We start from the raw sequence: 22,944 nt of genomic DNA, 5'->3' as shown, positions 1-22,944 counted from the left end.
TATCTGAGTGGCAGCGCTGGGCCCGTGGAGGGAATAACGCTTTTGAATGCTCAGCCAAAAGCATTACAATAGTGCTGGTGTGCAAACAATGTGCCCCCCGATGGCGGGTCCTGGACGGCGCTGCCAACTCCGCGCTCTCGCGATCGACCGCAGGCACGCTCTTCCCACAATGCCGTGCTGCTCGGCAGGGGCCTCTGCGTGTTTCACCGGACACGGGCTGCCAGAGAGGCCCGGTCTGAAAGAAACTGACTCTAGCGGGTCTGGTGTAGCACATCTGGGCCTGTTGACATGGAAGTGTTCCCCTTCAGAAGATTAACACGGGGCGATGGGGGGGAGGGGTGTAGGCGTTATTTCTGGGACAGCACCCGCTTTCATGACTGAAGCGGCCAGCGTTGCACCAGCGAACTGGCTTCACTCATGTGATTTATTTGATTAGTTTGGACACGTTAGGGCTGGATTTGAACAGCAGTATCAGGTGTAGTCCAAATATATGATAGATTGGAGTTTTCAGAGCTACTGACTACAGGAGTTCTGTGGCTGAACATTATTTGTCCATATTCACAATGGAGAGTTGGGTCCCCTTCTCCTGAATCCTAGGTATAGCTATCAGGTACGGGTGGCAAAGACGTGTGTCTGGTGCAGGTAATTCTTCTGGTAAAGGGCACAGGGGCTGTCTGTTTTCACTTATTTTGACTGCTTGAGTGTCATGGTTGCTCTCTAATGACCTTAGCAAGAGAGGGGTCCCCTCTAGCATTTCGTATCAGATGTTCAGAAACCTGCTCTGCACTCACCTGCTGGTTACATTATGACTTACCACCCAACGCTGGTCACATGATGACGCTCATCTATGCGCATGCACACACACGCACACACATGCACATGCGCAACCTGTTTTGGTTGCGTGAGTGTTCATGAGTGTTTTTGTTATGCCTGTCTGTGAAGCCTGATGGACTCTTACCTCTGACCCTTTTCTCTTGCAGGACCGGAATCGGCCATTTGATGCATTTAGCTTGCACTCTTTGGAGAATTCCTTAATGGATATGATAAGGACTGACCACGACAAAGGTAAACAGCACCAGCTGGTGGGCCACCAGTGGCTATGGCTGATCATTTGTGAAGTAAATATTTTGCATTTTAGGAATATTCATACTGTAAATGCATGCTTATGGTTTTTGTGGCCATCTTCAAAAATTTAATAAAAAAAAAAAAATTAAAACTTAGCACTGAAGCACCTCTATATTTCAGCAAAAATGAACAAAATTGTTTATTTATACTATATATGAACAATTTTGTTCATTTTTGCTGAAATATAGAGGTGCTTCAGTGCTAAGTTTGAATTTTTTTTTTTTTTTTAAGTTCTCAACCACTGAATGTTTTGACAAACTTCTTATATCTGTCTGTGTATGCATATTTGTTTGTGTGTTGTGCCTGTGTATGTGACTGTGTGCGTGTGACTGTGTGTGTGTGTGTGTGTGTACGCTTACCCTTGGGGTGATCGGTCAGCTGACTTACCTGTGAAGCAGAGCATGGTGTGAAAATCACTGGGCTTTATCTAGACCTCCGGCGTGGTCCCACTGTGGTGAAGTTCTGTGCGGTCAGTGTTCCTGTCGACTTAGTAACTGACTGTGGATCTGTTCCAGAGAGGGAGGGAGGGGCGACATATTGTTCTGATGGTGAAGGAGAGAACATCTGACGTCGCTGCTTAAATTGTCGTCCAATCAGTGGTGTTAAAACTGGAGGTGGAGGACTTGTAAAATGCAGTTACCGCCGCAGTTCTCGAGGGCTTCAGGATGGAGCTTTTCTGTAGCAGAGGATAAAATAAGTCTGAACTGAACAAATCTAACACAGTGGTGCAGGTGAGCAGAGCATTGAAGCTCTGCTCCTTTCCACATAGGGAAACAAATGCAGAGAAATCATTTCATACTAGCATTTAAGGTTTTACTTTGGTTTGTCTTCCTTTGTCAAATTAGTACAAAGCAATAATCAACCTTGGAAAGCCAGGTAGAGTGCAGGGGCTGTCTGTAATTTTTATTGGAAAATTTTTAATGTTCCATATTGTTTTAGATGACATTGCCGGCATTTATCTGGGATACTTGCTCTCTCTGTCTGTCTGTCTGTCTCTCTGTGCCTTTTTCTGATATTTAATGTTGTTTTGTTTCCTCTCCGTAAGCCTAAATAGGAACACTGACTGGAGCATGTTGTTCTGTGCAACATCGACAACATGCTCACTGGCGTCACTTTTGAGCAGGCTTAATGTTGATTCACTGATGTGTACATCATCTGAATAGCTTTATAGTGATTACAGATTTTTAGATTATTGAATGTGTATAATATTTTAAAACGGTGCACTACCCACAACTCTGTGAAAATTCAGGCCTGAGGGTTCAGTGAGTGGGATAAGCCAGTTAGATGATATTTAGATCAGTGCATATGTACAGAATCTGTGTGGCACGACTCTCTGAAATACAGCCTTTAATTAGTATACCTATGCAGTGCCTGCCCTAAGCCAGCGTCTGAGAGCAGGCTGATTGTTTTCTCGGAAAGGGTGTCTGGGTGAGGCCTGCTGTCAGGCAGAGAGGGCGGGATCTCGCGAAAACAAAATCTCTGGAATATTTTCCTCCTGGCCATAAATCACCTTGCCAAGGGGGTGGGTGATTCATGCCTGGATGTCTCGCATTCCTTCTCTCTGCGTTTATTCGGAATCTGTATAAACAGTCCAGGTCGAGCAAGAGCAGGAGACACATAAAAATGCTTGGACCAGCCCTGAGTCCAGCCCTGGATCCCCGCAACTGCAGTGCTGGATGTGTGGGTCGGCTGCGAGGCTGCAACAGACTTGATGTGCGTAGAAATAATAGAGCGGCTGACAAACTGGTGCTGTGCTGTTGTTTGCATTTTATTTCCCTGTAATATTTCCCTGTGACATCATCTCATGAATATTCACATCCAATACAATAAAGTCATAAAGTAATCCAACTAATCCCGTGGCAGGAGTGAGAACACTTTGTCAGCACGTGATGCTTATCTGAGAGCCATTGAAATGTAGACCAAAATCACTGTCACCGAAATGTCACCACATGCAGAGTCTCCCAGAGCTTGTTTTCAGGAAGGCCCGAATATTTTCACAGGCGTTTGTCACTTTTGTGTCAGAGAAAACAGGTTAGTCTGATCGCGCTGCTGCTGTTATGCGGGCTGAGAGAAATGGAAGGCTGTGTTTGTGGTGGGGCCTGATTTAGTTTTGGGAGATGTGCAGATAGGGGAGCTACAATGTGTCAGCCCCTGCTAGAGAGGCGGAGTGAACCTACAGCTCTTTTTTTTTTCCCTTTGAGCCACTGTTTGAACAGGATTCAGCCATTGGAGGGTGGAAAGCAGATAAAGGACATGGGGGGGGGGGTTAGTGAGGGGTTGGGGGTATTCTTGTGATCTACCCCTGAATGCTCATTAATCCGGTCTCAGCGGAATGCATGGGGAGTTTACATTCTGTTTTGAAGGGGAGAGCGTCTTGAACAAACGGTCCCTTTTAGTTTCAGGCGCTGGAACGCATCGAGGCCCTAAACTGGGTCAGCTGAGCTCACGTGTGGAGAATTAGACCCCTTTCCACCACCACCACCCCCCCCCCCCTCCTCATGTCACGACCACAAAGGGTCTGACAGCCTGCTGTTTCAACTGGAGCCCTGTAAGTTTAGTCATTATGCTATTACTACTGCTCCAGCTCAATACCACTCTGACATAAGCACACACATATAAAGGCACGTATGCTCTATCTCTCTGGCATGCGTACACACACACACACACACACACACACACACACACACCATCAGATTTCCTCTGTGTCTTAGGGAACTGCTGCTATAGCCTCTGGTCACTCACATCATTTAGTCACTGATGAAATCTAATCTAATTCATCCAGTATTTGAGACAAGCCCATGTGTGGATTTCAATTCAGTTTTTTTATTCTGTTTTATGTTTTCAGTATTGCAAAGTATTGCAACACTTTGAAAAACTAAGTCAGGCATCATGTGTTCTGTGTAGCCTTTCTCTGGCTTTTTTCTTTGGCTTCCTGTGCCTCTGGAACAATACTGTCTCTCTTCCTGTCCAGGCCAGAGAAGTATTCCTCAATTTTTGATGTAGAAAATCTATTCCTGCCAAGGTAGTGTGCATGACTTGCCAATCTGTGTGTGCGCTCTCATTTTTTTGGTCAGATGTCCATTTTGGACACTTTAGCTTTGATTAATGTGGCTTTTTGACATGTGTACTTTTGATTTGCGTGGCTGTGTTTGGTCAGTTTGTGCTTCTGCGCTTGTGTGGACTAGTAGTAGTCATGCACAGTAGTAGTCATAGTGGGGTCCAATTCTGATGGTCGCCTTGCAGGGAGAAACTGCTTCAACGGGCCTCAACATTAAGCAGGCCCAGCTGGCTCTGCCTCTGAAAGGCTCCTCATATGTGTTTGAAGAACGAAGGGCAGGCGGTACCTCAGGAAGCAGCCAGCTCTCTCTCGCTTTCTTCTCCGTGAGGTCCCTCTTCCTGGGGTCAGATGAAGGGTCACAGTCCAACCGAACATAAGGACAGGGCTTTTTTTTCCACCCATGTCTGTTTGGCAAGTGGGGAAAGACTCCAAAGCAACATTGAGCTGATTGCAGTGCTGCCCCTTCCCATAATCCCACATTTCTCCTGAGCCATTCTCAGGGCAGCTGTGTGGAGTCAAGGGTTGGGAGCCGAAACTTGGTTCCAAATTAGAACCAAATCCAAAATGCCAAGTACCGGGTACCCATAAAAAAAAAAAAATGCAATAAGCCCTTTGTTATTGCAAACAAAGGCTACATATCTGCAAGGACATGCGTAGCTATCTGCCAGGACCTGTCTACGTGACTACGTCACACATCAATGCAACAGCGTGTCCATTTGTTTAGCCCTTTTGCACATACGGTCACACCGGGGTGATTAGTCGTTTAGTGCGTATGCTAAAACCGGTGTGATTAGAACACTAGATTGGAAAAGTTCTAGCTAATTTTAGCTTTGAGGAAACGGCAATTTAATGTGACAAATGTAGCAAATGCTAACTGAAAACTATGAGAAGCTTAATAACGCTGATGAAAACATAATGAACCATGTAACGTAATACGCGCGCTACATAGCATTAAAGTAAGTTACGTGCGAAAGGGTTAAATACGAGCTAGCATGCATGGCTAACGTCACAACAGTGTGAAAGATGGACCGCGGAAAACGGTCAAAAGTGTGGCTTCGCTTTAGAAAAGAAAACGATGACAAGGCAAAGTGCAATGCATGTGGGAAGCTAATTAGCTGCAAGTCAGTTTGCACATCAAATCTGACCAAACATTTAAGGCAGCACGGCCTCAATGTGAAAGACTGTACAGTGTTTGATGTCTTGCGATAAGCAGAATCAGAATCGGAATTGATAAGCAGAATCGGAATCGATAAAATTCAACCGATACCCAACCCTAGTGGAGTCAGGGGGTCAGGCCTCACTGGTGCCTGGGCTTTCCACATGCGAAACACAGAGGTCTGTCTGTCACATGAATGACCTTTGAGTCTCCTTTGGAGAGGTGTTTTCTGCAAGTGAACAAAACAAAAGTAATCAGTGAATTAATGAGAATGAGCGACCAAATAAATGAAGAGAATTATTGAGGGACCGAATGGTGAAATAATAATAGCAATAATAATAATGATGATAATAATAATAATGATAATAACATGGCCGCCATAAGCTGCTCTCACCTATTTGCACAATTCTTACATTGCTTACCACATGCTACAGACCTGTGACTACTGCTGCCAGACACATTCTGCTACTGCTGCTGTCATTTTCATTGTATGAACATATGTTGTTTGAACAGGTTGCTGTGTGTGTGTGTGTGTGTGTGTGTGTGTGTGTGTGTGTGTGTGTGTGTACGCGTGTACGCGTGCCCACGCTGGGGTGAATGGTTTCTCACCTTTTGAACAGTTTGCTTCGCTCACATGCAAGGCGTCAGGCATGTATGTCAGTTGTGGAAGGAGCAGTTTCTTGGCCTCCTTTCTACTTGCAGAGTTCACCTGTCATTCAGAACAAAAGGCAGAATATGCCCCTTTCTTTAGCTCTGTGTGATACATCTGCTGAGGAGCGGAGGATAACAGCCTAGCGCTCTGACATAAAGTCGAATATGCGCAGAACATCACAACACAACATGCCACCTGCCATATGGAGCTGTAAACAACTGCTCAAAGAACAGACTGTCCTTAGTTCAGAATAGGGTTAAGGGCAGTAGAATAGAGTCTGAATAGGGTTAGACGCAGTAGAATGAACTGTCTTTAGCTCTGAGCTGAGTTTAAGGGCAGTAGAATGGAGTGTCTGTAGCTCTGAGCTGAGGTTAAAGGCAGTAGAGAGAGGGCGGCCTTGTCGCCATCTCTCAGGCTCCCAGGCTTTTCAGAGCTTTGGAAATTCAGAGCTAGATTACATATGAACTTTGACCCCCTTCACACTAATCACAAAGTGCACACCCAGCCCAGCTGGTGGTGTCCCTCTGAGATGACCAAGGAAGTGAAGCAGCAGAGTCGGGGGGTGGGGGGTGTTGATTCAAAATTGAAAGATTTCCAGCCCAGGGTCAGCATGATCTACAGTGTGCTGTAAGCTTTCCTAGCACAATTACTGTCATTAGAATGGCTTTCACATTTGTCTGTCTGTCTGTCAGTTGATCTGCTGTGGCACATTTTTGTTAACTTTGAGTAATGAGTTTTCTCTTGAATTATTGTTTTTTTTTTTGTTTCCCACACTATTTGTCATTAATTTTCATGACTGCCAAACTTATGATTAAGTGTAAGTGTTACTCAAAACAGGGACAAGCAACATAGCGTTTAGATTTAATCTCAGCTGTAATTTGAACAGTGTCATTTAGAGCGGCAGAGTGAAACCTTTTTTTTTTTATTTTTGAGCTTGTGGTGTTATATTCAAATACTCCTGAGAGTGAAATAATGTCTTTTTGCATCGTTTTCGTGTCGCCATCTGCAATGGAAAGTGGCCGTTGCCCTCTCTCACCTTGAAGCAGTATCTTGGTGAGCTCTACTCCTACACTGTGTTTCTGTTTCTCACAAGTCTCGGTGTGGATTAAGTTGATCTTGTTTTTTAATTAATTTGCAGTAGTGACCTTTCACTTGAATTAGGAAACGCACAAGTTCTGGAAAGTGAAGCATTGTGTTTCTTTCTAACCCATGTCTGTTCAAGGAGCTAACTGCTGATGTCTCCATTGTTTGGAGTTTGGGTTTATTAAACCAGAGACAGAGGTGTAGTAGGACTGGACTGAGGCCCTGACTCCTAAAGCTTTTTTTCCCCTTTCCAGTGGGATAAGTTTTCCACTCGGCCCTCAGCCACAGGGTCCATTGCAAATGGCAGATTAAGTTTTTCCCAAAACAGAATTGCTGAGCTCTTTAATGTGGAACAGAGGGCAGAAACAGGCTCCGGGAGAGCTGGGGAAAACGGCAGGTGTGAAGCTGCTGTTTCACAGCCTGGAATTCTGTGTATTTAGGGGGAGGTGGGGGGGCTCTTCAACTCGCTCTCTGTTGACATGGAAAACGAAACTGCCGCCCTTTAACATGAAGACCACTTCCTCCCACCTTTTGCGCATGGGACACCCCACGAAACTGGGTTTGAGCGAGGGTCCGGTTTAAACCAGTTCACTAAGGTGGATGGATGAAAGAGTATAGCCCTGTTCTGGCCTTTCCGTGATCACTTTGCTGTAATAAGATCTGCTGCGGATAGCACTTGCTCTTCACAAGGAAATGGGTTCGATTTATTCCTGGTCGCATACGCAGACGCACAAAATATTCGGGAGAAGCTCAGAGAGGAAATGTCACCCGCGTCACCCTGCGGCTGCATCGCCCCTTCTGAGGAAGCGGAGCAGCAGATGGCACATGCCCAGTGCTATTTTCGGGATTTGGTGGGGGGGAGTTAGGGTTTTTTGGTGGGGTGGGGGTGGGGGGGGTGTCCCTTGGTTACACAGCTGCCATGATCATTGAGAGAGTGCCATGGAACTTGGGGAGTTCAAAGAGACAGACCTGGAGTTTGTGTACAAAGGGAGAGAGCAGGAGAACAAACACCCACAGTAGAATAAGTATAAGGTCTTGAATAACCTGAATTGTTGTTAACAATCATTAAATAAGTATGAAATAGGTTTTTCATTGGTAGACGCCAAGTCACCAGTCTTGTATTCTGCATTCAAATGAATATAAAACAAATTTACACTATAACGTACCGAGTATGTTATATATACTTGTATACTCTACACTCTATCCTCTTTCTCTTTTTGAGTGTGGATCCTCAGTTTTTTAAATTACTATTTGTACCCACTTTTAAAAACACAAGTGTCTGTTTCTCTGTGTGGATTGTTCTTCTGATACGAAAGTAAAATTCAGATTCTTGAACTGAAGAAATCCAAGCTCAAGAGACACCAGGCATCAGATTTTCATTATTATTCAGTGTGACGTAGACCTGCAGATGTTTTGGGGTTTTTCATCATGATAGTGATACATCAATGTGATCAAGAAATGTAAGATTATGTTTTTATCAATATTCCACTTGTAACATATGATTCAGCTACAGCTATCATAGATGTTTTTGATCCGTGTGTTCAAGCCTTCATGTTTCCACATACGTACGCACGTACGCACACACACATACATGCATACATACAAAAACGCCCTCAACACACATGCACATGTACATATGCACTTGTACACACACAGCCGTACGCTCACTTGGCCTGTCCAGTGTGAAGCTGAGCGTTATGTCTGGTGTGATGGAGGGGGTGCGGATTTGGGCTACAGCTGCAGAGTGAGTCAGTCTGAGACCTGCAGGAGAGGCATCGTTCGCCATATCGCAAGCAGCAGGAATTACTGAGAATCTTGGCCACAGCGGTAGTTATTCACAGCATGTCCGTGTCATGCCTTCTAACCTCACCTGTTTCTTAGGGCCTCAGGTGCAGGGCTATATCGATGTTAGAGCCCGCAGGTCCCTCTGTTGCAGGGGGAAAAAAAAGGCAATCACCATTTAAGAGTGAAAGGAAATGACCAACTTGTAAAACTGCATCCTTTCTGCAGCGGGGTGCCTTTTGGTGCAGGCGTGTTGACGTTGCTCAAGGTAATGACTGTAATGCAGTCATCCAAGCATGGCACAATGCTGGCTCTCTGATGGAATTTCCCCCCGACCTGTTTGGGATTGCAAAACCAGCCGCCGGATTGGAAATCGCAGCCGATGGAAAGGCGAATAAATTATGCGCGCGCATGCACGTGCCTGCAAGTGTGTGCATGCACACATATTTTGAGCTACGACCGGTGGAGGGCGACGAGAAAAACACATCTGCTCTCATCTGTTTATCTGGAAGCAGCAGCTGGCTCTCCTTTGGCACGGGGGGGCTTTTTTGGGGGAGGGGGGGGGTTGCTACTTTTATTAGATTCTCGTTTTCCAGTTTCGACACTGCTGCAGGCGACTGCAGGCTGGTGCTCTCGCTGAAACCCCTGCGATCAACTGCAGCTGAGTGTTGAAATTTTGACACCTCCCCTTGTTTGCCTTGCACCACTCTTACAACACAGACGCTCTGTTTCTCACATTAAATGCTATATATAGAGGCACCAGCGCAAGCTGCGCTCTCAGATTTGTGCCTCATCACACTCTCTGTGAAGACCTCAAAGGCACCTCATAGAATCAGCCAGAATATGTGTATTTTTTGCACCAAATCATTTGTTGAGCAGTTATTCTGCAATTCCCTGCTAGACATGAAGGATTTATTATTAGGAATGGTTAAATAGCTGCTGAATTCAATGTCTGTACCCACTCTGACTGAAGGCACCAGTCATGTTTGATTGACACAATGGCCTGTCAACTGGTTTAAAGTGAATGGTAATCTGGACAGATTGGCCACATGAAGAAAACAAGGTTGTGTGAGTGATTGTGTGAGTAGCTGATTGCTGGAATTGCCTTCAGCCAACTTGATATAATGTAGGTGGATCACATGATCCAAATAAGCACCAAAATGTGTGATGTTCAAAAGAAAGCATAAAAGGGAGATGAGTGAATATGTTTGAACACAGACAGTTAAGGCAAATTCTGCAAGGCCAATACATTGTTACACTGTGTGATACACAAATCTGAATATACAAAAAAAAAGATTTTCTGTGGTGTATGTTCTGTCATAATTCCTTAAACCCGGTCCGGTCCTGAGACAGAAAGCCAAATTATCTCTATCTGATATATCACTATATTCGCTTATATAGAATCACTATATTGGTCTGAACATTCAACCCCAAACACACACAAAACGGGGAATACATAATAATTGTGAAGAAACACACACCAGTTTTTGGATAAAGATTACCATTCAAATTTGAACAGCGCTGCTAATTTGGTCCTGACTAGTGTGGTTACTTTGATGATTTTTAATGAGCCTAATCATTCAAGTTTTCAGTCAGTTTCTATGTGAGCAGCCTTCTGTTTCAGCCTCTTTGCTGGGTCATACCCCCATCCTAGACTGGACAGACCTGCTGATTGTTCACATGAGAGTGCCTCGGTCAACTGATTGGGGAAGAGCACAGACACAAGTCTTGCTCAAAGTGATTTTGATGTTACATAGCAAACAGTAACCCTGACTGAATTTGTGGAGACTGCTGTGTAGCTAGAGGAATTTGTGGACATGATCGTTGGGAGGAGGTTGCCTCTTCTGACAGATAGTCTGAAGCCTCTAGTGTCTGCAGGCAGCACCTGTTGCCCAATGGGGGGAGGCACAAAAATGAACCGCTTCGATTGCCGAGCCATTTTCCCATGATTGCACTGTGAAAGTCAGATGGCAATTTGTGGTTCTGACTGAGTAAACACAGAAAATGTCTCACGCCATATCCAGCACTGTTCTGTCACTTCCTATTTGTCCTGGTGGAGATGACTAGCACAAATGAGCATGTGTGGCTGCATGTGTGCGTGCGAGTGTGTGTGTCTGTCTGTTTGCGTGTCTGTGTATGTGTGTGTATGTGCACACACAATACCAGGAAATTCCTTCTCTGGTAGAGTGAATGTCAGACACATCCACTGCGGGACAGCACAGAGAAGCTCACATGCCTTATCTCCAGAACAATGTAGTCTTGTAGAGCTGTTTGCATTCTGATCGTGTTCCGCCCACAGCATGGAAGCACAGCCAGGATTCTTCTCTCTGTCTGTTTTTGTTTAAACTTTCCATTAACCAGTAAGATAAGGGTGTCCTAGTATCTATACTGCAAAGCATTCGATTAATGACTGAATTTAATAAAACATCTGAAATATTTCAGATTCTAATGAGTGTGCTAACGTCTTTCCACAGGACGGATGGGCCTGAATTTTCACCACCCAGGAGCAGATCACATACTGGCCCTGAACAGTGAGTATTGCTCTTTGAAAGGATGTATTTGTGTGTCTTAAAGTATGGCATTTCCTTGTTCATCGTTTTCTTGTGGTAGTGAAGTTTGTTGTTCAGTAGGTGACAGGTAAGTGTTCATGTCATTTGTTCATGCTGAGGCAATAATTGTGTGGTCACTGGTGTGACGAGGTCTTGCGCTAGCACTTGTGGGTGTGTGAAGCCTGCCTGTTGTTTAAGGGCGTGCGCACAAATACAATTGAAAATTGCTTTCTATATCCCCTTCAGATGTTATGATTTTTTCTTTTTTACTTCAGGTGGTTCCTGTGTACAAAACACAACCAAAGTTGAATTTTAATAACAGCGAGTTTCCATGACATATCTTCCTTGTACATCATTTATGCCATAGGGGATGCATGACGTCCATGAAGTCAGAATCCAGAAGGTGAACAAAAAGAAAGTAGCCCAGGGAGTGCTAGATACAGTTACCTAGCTACATTGTATAGCCGTCTATTTATCTGCAGCCCCATGTGCATTACAATATTTTTTAACGTATTTTGCTGCCCTCAGTGATGGAAAAAAATAGAGTGAAATGGAACACGTGTAGTGTCTTTGTCTTCTACGCTGCAATCAGTGCAAAGCGATGCAGAGCTTGTGCTTTCTCTCGGTTTGAGAAAAATGGCCCCCAATCCGTTGCGGAGAGTATGGTGGGGGTTAGCACTTTGTGATCGAAGTGTAAACCACCTTCTGCATCTGAGCATTTGTTCACATATTCCCCAGACTTTGAAGATAAGGCCAGCTGAAGTTTCCTTCAAAGCAAATGGGTGTGCGTAAACAAGACCTAAATGTCGCTTTTCCCCCTCTATGTGTAATGTTTCTCATTTGGCTCAGGCTGTGGAGGGGCTGCCCAGGGATCTCAGCACCCTGCAGAGAAGAGCAAGGCAGAACAGAGGCTGGCTCGTTTCAGTCGCAGCAGGCCTCCCGATACAAAGTCTGATGCTTAAGTGCCTTTTTAGGACTGTTACTGTTGATCCTATCTTGGACAAGCAGATTCGTCTCTGTGCCGTCTCTGCATTTTGAATCGGAAGGATCTCTGTTTCCTTGTGGTAGGCAGAGTCCCTCATCAGGATACATGAGGTTTAGGGTTTCCTATCTCTAATAGGTTTGGTTTGGACTCTGCGTTCACTGACTTAGGCATAACACTTAGTTTGACGCTTAGTATAATAGAGATTGATTGTGGGCAATAGGCCCATGATGGACTGGTGTCTCATTTGGAGGGCACATGCTTTGATGCCCAGAATCCTGTCAGTCCCAGACAGGGAAGTCCTGAAAGAACTCGACCGCATGAGATGTCAGGGTTAGATCTCTCAGGTCTCTGACACCACAAGTCCCCCACAAACCTTTTGGTCAAGCGAAATATAACTCTAAAACCCCTTCCAAACCTTTCTGAAAGCCTGAGGCAATATTTCCATGCTTTTCTAACCTGCAGCGATCCTCTTGTGGGCCATGTTTGGAGCCTGAATCTCTCGTCTTTAGTTCTGTAAGGTTCTTTAATGGTAAAATTGCGATGTGGAGCAGTTTCCCGGCTCAGCGTGTGTTTTCTCTGGGCTGTAATTTGGGGCGAGGAGGTCACGGAGGCTCCTAACAATATCCTCGGTGGAAGAAGTCTGGTCTCTATGGTGACGAACGAGATCCACACATCTCGAGGGCGATGTTTGAGGTTGGACTGAGAGGGCGCCGGGGCCCTTGGTTTCACAGAGGTGGTTGGGAATGGGAGAGAGGGTGGGGAAATTTTAACCCCCGTGGTGCCAAAGCATCATGGCCAAGAGAAGGATAAGGAGACAGAATGGGAGAGAGATAGAATAGTAGATGGAAAGAAAGTGAGTTAAAAGGAGCAAGGTTGAAGGGAAGAAAACAGTGGAAGGGAGGAAGAGGGCCTGCCCTGTGTCCCCACAGCATTTTAGGGTTTGCTCAGGGGTCCATCAGCTCCCCAGACCAGTAGGAGCAGAGCATCAGGAAACTCGTATAAATTGTGTCTTGGTTTTGAGAGTGCTGTCTCGTCATTGACGGGAGGAACCTGCTTGACTTCCTGTGTCCATCTAAACCCGGTACATTTTTTCCTTTTTCAGTGACACTCGCAGGGTTAGAAGAGTTTGTTCGCTTGTCCCACACAATGCATGGCAGGCGTGTAAGGCAGCAGAGTGCTTTAAATAGCAGTGAGGCGTTTTCGAGTGTAGGCTGTACGCTCCACAAAACCTCTCAGCATGGTGTGCTTAGTACAGGAAGGAGACTTCAACATGACAGGCGCTAAGTGACTCCTTTATTGCTGTCACAGCTTCTCAACTTGAGGCAAGATACTGTTTTTAGTTTCACATTGGTTAGATCTCTAAGAATGCTGTTTTCCCCTGGGAGGCCTATACACGCCCAGGTTGTTTTTTTTTTTTTGAAGTGCACAGATTAATTCTGTATCTTTAACACCGGTAAACTGAACTCGGACTCAAATCTGCATCTGAGTTTATTGAACTTAATGTGCTTTGCGCAAGTTTGATGCAGGTATTTTCGAATGTATTTAGACAGGGATTTTAAAGCTTGAAAGGACATTATCACGGTTCATCTCACTTTATTTCCTGTATTGAGATGAAGTACAAGTTTTGAGCTCTTTCAGGATTTTTTTTTTTTCCCTCTGCTGTCTCCTGCTGTGGCAGCAGCGTGGGATAGTGGTCTTGGGTTCAAATCTCAAGAGGATGTACTACACACTAAATCTGAATCTAAAGTAGGGGCATCTTTGTATGTCTGATTCAAAAGTGAGTGCTTAACCAGGGTGCTTTTTTGTACAAATGATCTTTCCAGGTTTTTTGCAGAGAGACACCCCCCCCCCCCCCCCACCTGAAATTTCTGGCTCTTCCTCTGTAGCAGACCACTTTGTTTAACACATCCTTGCTTATGCACTTGAACTTTGGAGCTGGACAGAGAGGTGTTTCTTATTTTGTCTTGCTCCGTTGGAGCAACCCACCGACAGTTTCGCAAGAGTAAAGGCTGGCCTGGGAGATTGGCATTCCTCCTGGGGTTGCTAGGAGCTCTTCTCCTTCTCCCCTCCACCCCTGCCAGATTTCCCCTTTCTCACTCACTTTTTCCTCTCTGTCCCCTCTCTCTTTCTCTCCTTCTCCTTCTATCTCCCCCTCCCTCCCCGCACTACGGAGTAAGGGCCCAGAGAAACAGCTTTAATGAGAAAAGAAGAGATTGATGAGACAGTCTGTCCATCAAGTGCAGAGAGCCACAATGGGTAGCCTGTAACAGCAGCCATATTGAATTTTGGACAGTGGATTGCTTGGCTGTGAGGTAGTGTCTGAAGTGCCTTTGAAAAGCACCTTTTGTCTTCTCAAAATGAATGAATAATTGATAGTTACTGTCTTATACTATTGCCAAATTAGGATTATTGTTACCCTTAATCAAATACGCAGGTATAACATGGTTTCTCCTCTGCTCAGAGAGGTGTGGCATAATACAGCAGAGTCTGTGTGAGGGAGTTCTGTGCACCAGATGAGCAGGGGAACGTTTTCTGGGCCTCACCTTTGTCAGTAAAGCATTTTAGACAGTCTCACCATACTGTAGGAGTGTGGAGAGGACAAAGTATGACGTGCTTTACATTACAGTCACTTAGCTGAGGTTTTTTGTTGAGAGTGACTTGTGTAGCTTCAAATTTTTACCGTACCCATTTATACAGCTTGAAATTTCCTGAGGCAATACAAGTGAAGTACATTGCCCGAGGAGACAACACCATCAGGGAACTGAATCAGCAACCTTTGTGTTACAAGCACAGTTTCTTGGCACTGTACCACCCTTATGCCCCTATGATATCACCACGCCACCATGACATCCCTGCAAAGGTGACCAGGCTGGAATGTGATCAAGGCTCACACGCACACGCGCGCACAAACACACATCCACCCAACCCGAAATGACTTTCTTACGATGACACTAAGAGACGGGCAGCCAGTGCACGATCCAGAAAGAACAGAACGGAGGGAGAGAACGAGAGAAGCTTCCACGGGTGCTGTTTGAATGGCTGTATATAATGTTTCACTTTGTTGCTGTGTCTGTTTAGGCCCACCGCCCATAAACCCACCGCTCTGTCTCTCTCTCCCTCTCTCTCCCTCTCTGTCTCCCTCTGTTGACAAGCAGCCAGGAGCTATGGGCGCAGAAGAGGTAATGTGTAACCTTTATTCTCTGTGTCTCTGATTGCGGAGATTTGCTTGGGGATGGCACAATCTGCAGCCCTCAAAGAAATGAGACATGCGCATTTCAGTGATGTCAGACCATAGCCGGCTTCACCTGTGTTGTGATTGGATGAAATACCGCTTAATTTGTCTTCATTTCCTTTTTATCTTTTTTTTGGTTTTGTTTTCAGTTTGGTTTTACACTGCATTTAATCTTTTTTTGTGGGGGTTGGATGGGTGGGGGAGTTTGGAAAAGGCACTGTGTTCTCTAACCTGTAGCTTGGACTTTTGCCGCTTCATGAAAAAAAAAATTCTTTAAAAAAAAATCAGCTTGCATTTTCAACCTTTTCACTCTCGCATTATTCTGAGTCAATCTGCTATACAGGGGAGATGTGGAATACCACATAAAAGATGGTGGAAGATGAAACAAAACCAGTTTGTCCATATTGGTGGCACACAGATCAATATCAATTGCCCAGTTGTCAAACGCAGGCATCTCCAAAGGCTGCCTGACCCATCTCCTGTCAGCTCCAGTCTATGGAGCAAATAAAGCCACCTTGAATCTTTCACAGGATTACTGTAACGTTATGCTATTCATTTGCCTCACAGACTTAATTATCCTTATCTTGCATTGTATATATTATAAATGCTAATGGATATTTCCTGAAGCTACTCAAGTGAAATATCTTGCATAAAATAGTGCCCCACATCATCCTGGTTACACACAAGTCAGTGACTGACAGCACATGTTCCATCTACTATGTAGTCCATGAATTCTCACTTTCCCATCACTAGTAAAGAGTTCAGTTCCCTTGCCACTATGCCACATACTGCAGTGACATATTGCTGATCCTGCAAATTACGGTACGTCACACTGAAATGAAGATAACCCTGGAAATAAAGGTTATGTGTTTCACAAAATCTTCCACTTTTAAGCGTAGGTTCTTCTGCCACCCTACTTATCAAAAATGTATTTGTTGTGAGAAGGTTGTGCCTTCTCTAGCAAAGTCAAGGTTATTGTCAAAAGAAGACTCATATTCCCCTCTGTCATAAATATTTACCAAGCAAATAAGGGTCACTGTTTCTTTTTAACTCCTTAACCCAAATGTAGAAGCACATTGACTCTGTAATAAAGGCAGTAAGTGGCAGGGATGGTTAATGTGGAAACGATCTTTGCTGATTTGGAGTGTTGAACTAATTCCTCACGGAAGGCAGCGATGTCTGTAATATTCCTACAAGCTTTCTGTGACCTTGCCTCAACACGGTCGCCTTGTTGTGGCAACATCATCACTCCTTTGTGAGAATGCTGTCTTTTTTGCATTGGATAATTGCTGTGAAGTACTCCTATGTGGTGAAGGGAACACTGCACTCTAGGAGGTGTGGTCCTTTGGATGAAGCATTAAAGTGAAGTCCTGACTCACTCTGGTCATTGACAAAAAACAGTGGTTCTGAAACTGATTACCCTGGCTAAGCTAAAGTCTAGCTTTTCTAACCTTACTGTGTAACCATCCCCTTGACACATAGAGCTGGCCTCGCAGACTTAGCAAAAGTGTGGTGAGCATTGTGACACAAAATGGCTGCCATATGGCACATTGGTGGTGGATGAGGTCAGTTTCCCAGTTAGTGTAAAGCGCTTTCTTATCCTTGATGGATAAGACCAGTAGACCACTACACTATGCATCCATTCATAATGTGTCATTATATAAGTCAAGGTGCACCATCCAAAGACCAGCTCCAAGAAGGGTGAATTATGATTTAAAAAATAATAAAACACAAAATAACTTTTTGGGAAATAATTGTTTCCATTTTTGTTTTGTCCCTCATACTTGAGTGGGCATAAGCGTGGTCATTTTTATCTCAACATTTATGCACTATTGTAACAAGCCATGCATGCACTTTGAGACCTGTTGACTACAGATGACTGATTCTGATGCAAAATGATCTGCTAAATCCAGCCTTGGACAGTCCATTGTGCAAGTTTCCCTCTCTGTTCCCTTTTGGACTTCATTAAAGAAGGCTTCTGATGTCTTTATGGAGAGATTGTCCACTCTGTTTCTGTTCCTGCCCCTCCTCCTAAAAATGTGCCTGGATACAACCACATATGCACACTCTTGATGGATTGTTTTATTGTTCATCTTACAGATTACAATTCCCAGAGTGAGAAATGGGATGGCATTTTTTTATTAAAGGGAAGTTATGTTGTCAACAGGCCATGGAAATGAAGAGCACTCTTAAGTTCAGTAAAACCTGGATGCACAACTGTGGGTTTTTTTTGTTACTGCTTCAAGATCCAACCTCCATTATGTCAAAGCACCTCTCTGTGTAAGCTAAATTATGAATGTTGTAAAAGAGAACCTCTAAACCAACCAAAGAGACCAAGGCTCCAGTTTTCACCCATTGAATTTGACAGATATTGTACTTTTGGAAATATGAATAGGGATGTTTTGGCCCATGTGTATTGATGAAGAAATTAGACAAGCGTTCATTCTTTCCATGTTTATTTCATATTACCCAGGAGGTGGCACTTGAAATCGGTTCCACTTTTTTTTTTTTTTTTGATTTACACATTAATATTCGGTCTTGACAAATATACTTCAAACTTTGTGAGAGAAGACAAACTTAATTTAGAAGAAAAAAGACAGCAAGAGCTCTTGGATGACAGAAAGAAAAACAGAGAGAGCTATTTACTCTGTGTTTAGAATGTCAATATTAACATTGAGAACTGTGTGCGCTAAGTCTTTACTCAGCTGGGATTTTTTTGGGCTCCACACCAGTGTTGGTTTCTGCTTTCCAGAGTAGGGCAGCACCTTGCTGACATCTTTCCTTCATGTTCACCCCGCTCCCCCATAATGGAATCAGTGGATGAAAGTCCTAAGCTGCTTAGCATTCCAGCATTGTGTGCACAGAATGGCCCGGTCACACGCCGCCACACCCAGGAAGTGTTTAGCTGCCGTCCATCTGGCCGGGGTAAAACCCCGCCCTCTCCCAGCCCAGTCAGTTTAACCCCCCTCTCCCCTCACCGCACGCATGGTCCGGATCTTTAGACCGACCGCCGTGTCTTCCCCGCCCACGGCCTGCCCCTGTAGTTAGTGCAGCTCCGAGGCGCTCTGAGGCCCAAGATGAGATGCTCTGTGAAAAAAGGCTGAGAGGGGCCATGTGTTTTCAGTTACTTCCTCGCTTCCCCCCCCTCCCCACTCCCACCCACCCAACCTCTCGGTGCGCAGAGGATTTCAGAGTGGACAGTAATAGGGAAGGCGAGGAAGGAATGCGCAGAATGTCGAGAAAATGAGCTTCTTGTGTGTGTCCATCTGTGAACGGATGGCGCTCATCGCTTCTGCCCAAAGAAAAACCTTGTACGGGCTTGTTTGTCTCAGCGTTGAATCGCGTCTTTGTCCTGTTTTCATGATCATGTTTTCACTAATATTCCCATCCTGCCCTCTTCCTCCTCCTCTCCTCTCCCTCCCTTCCTTACCCCCCCTTCCCCCTCCGCTCCATTCCACTTCCTTTCACTCCCTGTTATCCCTCTCTTTCCCCCTTTTTCTGTCTCTCTCTCTCTCTTTCTCTGTCCAGGCCGCTCTTCCCTCTTTCCTTTTGAGGACGGCTTCCTGGACGACGGGCATGGCGACCAGTCTCTGACCCCTGGTATGGGTTCACCTACGCGCTGTCAGAACGGTGAGAGGATCGAGCGCTACTCCAGGAAGGTTTTCGTGGGTGGGCTGCCCCCTGACATTGATGAAGGTACAGAACACCTGTTCATTTTCTCTTTTTTTCAGCCTGTTTTTTGAATTAGTTTCCTCTAGGAATTTGACCAACATGGTATTGCTAAAGCTCGATGTGTGGTATGTACATCTGGTTTCAGGGTTTCGTTTGCAGGAATTTGACTGTAGAAGGGTTTTCTACACTCTGACAGAAAAAGCAGGACTGACTGTGTTTCAGACCACCAGCAGGTGGCGTACATGTCCTGGATCCATTTCCAACAGTCAGCGATTGATCAGTGGTTGATATATGATGCTGTTTCCTCTGCAGTTTCTTTGCTGAGGGGGAAAAGCAACACAATGCCAGGAATCTGTAATAGTACCTAATTTCACAAGCTGTACACTGCGTATGAAACTAATGGAAACTGCACAGTGGATATGATACTATTGGGAACTGCACAGTAGATACTATTGAAAACTGCGCAGTGGATATGATCATTTTGGAAGCTTGTACAGTGGATATCATAATATTGGAGAGTGCACAGTGGATATGAGACTATTGGGAGCTGTGCAGCAGATGTAGTAATTTTGAAAACTGAACGGTGAATATTGTAATGATGGAAGCTTTGCTCAAATCCAGACAGCCCACATTTGGCTGGGATCTTATCCTTTTTTGCACTGTAAAAACAAGATTGCTCTAAATACAAGGATCTTTTCATTATTATAGATGCAGGCAAAATTACAAGATGGGCTGAAGGGCCTGTTTCACCATTATGATTTCATATATTCTCATGAGTTAAGACTTTTCTTTTTACACAGGCATGTGGCATGTGGAGCCATAATTTTATCCTGCCACAGATGCATTGAGAACACAACAATGTTACTGTTTTCTCATAATAAAAGTGAGCTGGGTACAGTTCTGTGTTTTGTTTCTGGTCAGCCTTCTGTGAGTCCTAAACAGTGAGTTTACTGTTCCCATGAATAACACCCCCCCCCCCCCCCCTCTCCGTTTCTACCCACAGATGAGATCACCAACAGCTTCCGTCGCTACGGACACCTGGTGGTGGACTGGCCCCACAAGGCAGAGAGCAAGTCCTACTTTCCACCCAAAGGTAAAACGACCCGCCAGAATAAGGAGCCCTTTCAGTGCCCTCCGGCCAGACTGTTTACCCAGCAGCCTGCACAAACAGGAACAAACCTCCACCGGTCACAGTGCACTGCACACCCCCCATTCTTCACTTGCATGTGTGTGCATTTGTGTGTGTGTGTGTGTGTGTGTGTGTTTGTATATTTTTTGTGTATGTGTGTGCCTATGCATGCATCTTTCTAAAGTATGTCACATGGACTAATCCTTTTTAACGTGTGGATTAATGGTAGAGGTGTGCATTGTTGGTTGGGGGTGTGTAGCTGAGCTCCAGAGAACCTCCAAGACCGGTGTGTAATGCTGACATCACCACGCTGGGCGTTGGCGGGGTAAAAGCAAATCAGCACTCTGGTGACATGTACAGCTGATAAAGCACCAGTGATGAACGGCAGCTATCAGCCATGTGCTAAGTTCTAAAGGGGAAGGTGGTGCGTCCATGTGATTTTAGTGTAACGTAGCTGCCGCAGACTCCTGTAGAAGTGTGTTGTTTGTATGCGTGCAGGTCCTGCTGATGTGCTGCTCGCTGTAAACACCTGCGGCACTCACAGGTCGCAGGGATTCTCTCTGACGGACTGCTCCGGAGAGCGTGGCGAGGAGCGGGGTCGCCTTTCAGACTCCTCTGAATGCCTGGCCCGTCCGGGCCGCTGGCCCGCCTCCAGCCCTCCCCAGTTTTCCAGGGGAAGTTTAATTTGGACCAGTGATCACAGCCCGAGGGCCCGATCCAGCACCTGAGTCATTTTGGTCTGCTTCGGAACGGCAGTGCTGCGTGTCATATTAGGGAAGCTATTAAAACACGGCTGGAAATGGCTGGAATTCTTTGCGCAGATGGTAATGCGCTGCATCTGGTGAAGCTGCGAAACCGGGACAGGTTTTTTTTATATTATTATATAATTTAAACAGATCTCTCTCTCTCACTCATCCCAGCCTCAGATGAAAAAGCTGTGGCATCCATTGACAGGAGTGAGTCACCCAGCTCTCCACACGTCTGCGGCAGGCGTCACCCCGGTGTGGAATCCACAGCACGGGTTGCGTTGCGCTGACCGTAATCACACACATGTGCTGCGCTACCCTAGGGCCACACACTTACTCTAATTAGGGCTTTGCCAGGGTAGAATTGCAATTTCCTAGCTGTAAATGATATCGCAAGTTGTTTGACACCACTACGTGAATACAGTTAAATACAGTTAATTTTAATCCTTTTTCTACACCTCACAATTGTGCCTCCTTCTCTGAAAGAACGTTATGCAGATTCTTTTTGTCTGACCTGTGCGGGGAACACTACAGAGATGTTTTGAAAGTGTGTGTGTGTGTGCGTGTGCACATATATCCCCTGTAGATGTGGAATTGATTTCTCGCTGGATCACATGTTAGCCCTGATAGCCCTGATAGCCCTGTTAGCCAATGGGATTCTGTGGAGCAGTCTACACTATGATGATAAAAGCCTTTTTGGTTTTGAGGTTTCTTATGCTGTTGGTTTGTGCATGTGTAGATGGGCCTCACTCTGTAGGCTGGGACTTGTTTTCTGCGACCCAGCCTGAGTGTAGGTCTATTTTAGGACTCAGAATGGTTTGGGGTGGTGTCACTGCTGAAAAAAGGGACCTCTTGCCCACCACTGGCTTGTTATGAGCAGCTCAGGTGTTGCCAGCAAGCTCCGGGTGCTCTGTTTTTGTCCAGTGGAGTAGGACCCTGTGGGACTTGCAGTCTGGCTTTTAGGCAGCATATCCATGCTGGGAAATCTCACAGGGTCGCAGCTGATATCCGTTTCTGTGGAGCGAAGCAGCCCTATGCACAAGTGCACCTCCATCTGGACAGGATGACTACCCAAGGTTCATCTCTTTAACAGCAAGCGAAACAGCATTATGGTTACTCCCTGTGTGACTCAACTCTGCTTTTATTGTGGAACGTGTCACAGAGAAGTTGGAGGGAATTCTATGCTCTCATACATTCTCTGTGTTCTCATAGGAAAGTCATTACTGACAAGGTCCCGATTATAGTTTCTCGTTTCAATGATCGTGACCCGGCTAGTCTCCTAAAAGCATCTTGGTTTGAATGCGGTGAGGATGCTGGTATTCCCTAAATTTTGCTGCACTCATTGATAATCTTTCTTTTATAAAAGCAGATGCTTGTCCTCTTTTCCTCATCAAAGGTTTTTAAAAGGGTATTTTCACTGCAGTTGCTGCAGCATTGATTTAGTTTCAGGGGCATAATTATAGCATTTGGGTGGGCGCTGTGTCTGCATTTTCCTGTCCTCCTGCTGTGGACCGAAGCAAAGGGGGAGCAAGGGGGAAAGGGGGGGCGAGGTGGCAGGGTGTAGGACTAAAGAGGACGCCTGCGTTAGAGGCGCCGGAACGCTGACTTGAGCCAGCCCCTTCGCGAAATCCCAGAACGCACTCCTGTCCCCCTTGTCCTCAGTAAATGATGTGCTTTTGAATTATCCCTGCTCGGAAAGCTCTCATGTTGTTCCGTCCCGGTCTCCAGGTGTGTTTCACGCCCCCACAGAGCGCAGTAAATCTGGAGAGGAGCGC

At 45.3% G+C, this 22,944-nt stretch overlaps 1 protein-coding gene across 5 annotated transcripts in view; it reads left to right on the top strand.

The window, feature by feature from the left end:
• cpeb3 (cytoplasmic polyadenylation element binding protein 3) overlaps positions 1–22,944 on the top strand; it is a 42,371-nt gene that overhangs the window by 9,661 nt on the left and 9,766 nt on the right. For 4 of the 5 annotated variants that reach the window (XM_036546266.1, XM_036546268.1, XM_036546269.1 and 1 more), the window contains exons 3-7: positions 981–1,065; positions 11,331–11,387; positions 15,546–15,569; positions 19,151–19,318; positions 20,298–20,387. In XM_036546266.1, the coding sequence (XP_036402159.1) occupies positions 981–1,065; positions 11,331–11,387; positions 15,546–15,569; positions 19,151–19,318; positions 20,298–20,387 (424 nt within the window). The remainder of the gene's footprint in view (positions 1–980; positions 1,066–11,330; positions 11,388–15,545; positions 15,570–19,150; positions 19,319–20,297; positions 20,388–22,944) is intronic. The other variant, XM_036546267.1, reaches the window with a different exon arrangement.

The sequence above is a fragment of the Megalops cyprinoides genome, chromosome 15 (assembly GCF_013368585.1).
Source record: "Megalops cyprinoides isolate fMegCyp1 chromosome 15, fMegCyp1.pri, whole genome shotgun sequence".
NCBI classification, from domain to species: Eukaryota; Metazoa; Chordata; class Actinopteri; order Elopiformes; family Megalopidae; genus Megalops; species Megalops cyprinoides.
The sequence above is the reverse complement of the archived record's forward strand: the minus strand, read 5'-3'. Positions and strand labels throughout refer to the sequence as shown.